Source organism: Myotis davidii, unplaced genomic scaffold, assembly GCF_000327345.1.
Source record: "Myotis davidii unplaced genomic scaffold, ASM32734v1 scaffold223, whole genome shotgun sequence".
Classification (NCBI taxonomy): Eukaryota; Metazoa; Chordata; class Mammalia; order Chiroptera; family Vespertilionidae; genus Myotis; species Myotis davidii.
This window is the reverse complement of record NW_006294609.1, coordinates 2,919,970-2,921,449: the sequence shown is the minus strand read 5'-3', so window position 1 is coordinate 2,921,449 and position 1,480 is coordinate 2,919,970. Positions and strand designations below refer to the sequence as shown.

At 56.8% G+C, this 1,480-nt stretch overlaps 1 protein-coding gene across 1 annotated transcript in view; it reads right to left on the bottom strand.

Moving 5' to 3' along the window:
• The window catches only part of HPD (4-hydroxyphenylpyruvate dioxygenase), a 9,532-nt gene extending 8,323 nt beyond the window's left edge, over positions 1 to 1,209 (bottom strand). The window contains exons 1-3 of the mRNA XM_006768897.2: positions 1,130 to 1,209; positions 995 to 1,021; positions 45 to 107 (exon numbers count right to left, since the gene is read on the bottom strand). Of these exons, the coding sequence (XP_006768960.1) occupies positions 45 to 107; positions 995 to 1,021; positions 1,130 to 1,132 (93 nt within the window). The 5' untranslated portion in view covers positions 1,133 to 1,209. The remainder of the gene's footprint in view (positions 1 to 44; positions 108 to 994; positions 1,022 to 1,129) is intronic.
• Between the last annotated feature and the right edge of the window lie 271 nt (positions 1,210 to 1,480).

Below are 1,480 nucleotides of genomic sequence, written 5' to 3'. Positions count from 1 at the left end.
CCGCCCGCCCTCTGCCCACCCCAGCACCTCGCCCAGGCCTCTACCTGCTTGGCATTGCCAACCCAGAAGGTCACAGAGTGGAAGTGGAGGAATCGGCCTCTCTCGGGCTGAGGAGGAGAGCAGGGGTGAGACGGTGCCTGGAGGGGGTCACCTCCCTGGTCCGCCCCCGCTCCCCGCAGCCTTGCCAGGGTGCAAAGCCGGTTTCTCATGCAGAACTAGAGCTCCTGGGGCCAGCTGTCACAGAGGGAAGCAGCCGGGTGCTACAGCAGCACCGATTTCGGCTGGACCTTAGAAAGCACTTCCGGGCAGGACTGAGAGATTGAAGGAATTTAAGAAGAGACAGACATTTTTCTGAGGAAGGCGAGGTTGAGTCCAGCACAGTCTGGGGCCAGAGGTGACCTCGAGTGTGCATCCTGGGCATCAGCAACCCATCTACTTATTGCTCTCTTTTTTTCAACCCTCACCCAAGAATATTTTTCCCATTGATTTTTATTTTTATTACTTTTTAAAATATATTTTTATTGATTTCAGAGAGAAAGGGAGAGAGATAGAGAGAATCATTGATTGGCTGCCTCTAGCACACCCCACACCGGGGATCAAGCCCACAACACAGGCATATGCTCTGACTAGGAATCAAATCGTGAATCCCCTGGTTCATAGGTCGATGCTCAACCACTGAGCCATGCCGGCCTCCGGGCTCCATTGATTTTTAGAGAAAGGGAGGGAAGAAGGTGGGGGAGAGAGAGAGAGAGAGAGACATCCATGTGTGAGAAACACATTGATTGGTTGCCTCCTGCAAGTGCCCCTATGGGGGCTGGGGATCTAACCTGCAACCCAGGTACATGTCTTTGATCGGGAATTGAACCTGCAACCCTTAGGTGCATGGGCAGGTGCTGTAACCACTGAACACACTGGCCAGGGCCTTCTTCCTCCTCTGAGGTTTGCTGACACCGCCGCCTCCCGGGCCCCGACCCACACTTCCCCTCCTGCTTACCTTCTCTCCTTTGTTGCTGTAAGATGTCTAAGGAGAAAGAAAAGGACAGTAAGGCTCGGACATTCAGCCACACGGTGTTTCTGGAAGTCCCCCTGCCACCTGGGGAGGCTGCCATGGCCCCGGGCAGGCACTTACCATGACGGATCTTGGTCACGGCTTCCTGCTGGGAAGACTGGGACGAGAGGCCGGGAGGGGTGCTGGGCAGAGGTATTTAATGCCCATCAGGTCCCGCCTCTGGCCTCTTGTTCTTGGGGGGCGAGGGGGAGGAGCTGATCCCAACCCTGGAAGCTCGTAGGCTGGGGAGCTTGCCATCCAGTGGCCTACCTGGACAGGGCAGTGCAGGTCAGGTCTGGGCGGGGGAGCGGAGGGACTGGCCCCGGGCCACTAGGCAGTGGCCAGGGCAAGAAGCCAAGGGCACATTCTCTGTAGGACCAGGGCTTGGACTGTGATCTCTGCCCTCAGAACCTGAAGCTCAAGGCCAAGGCC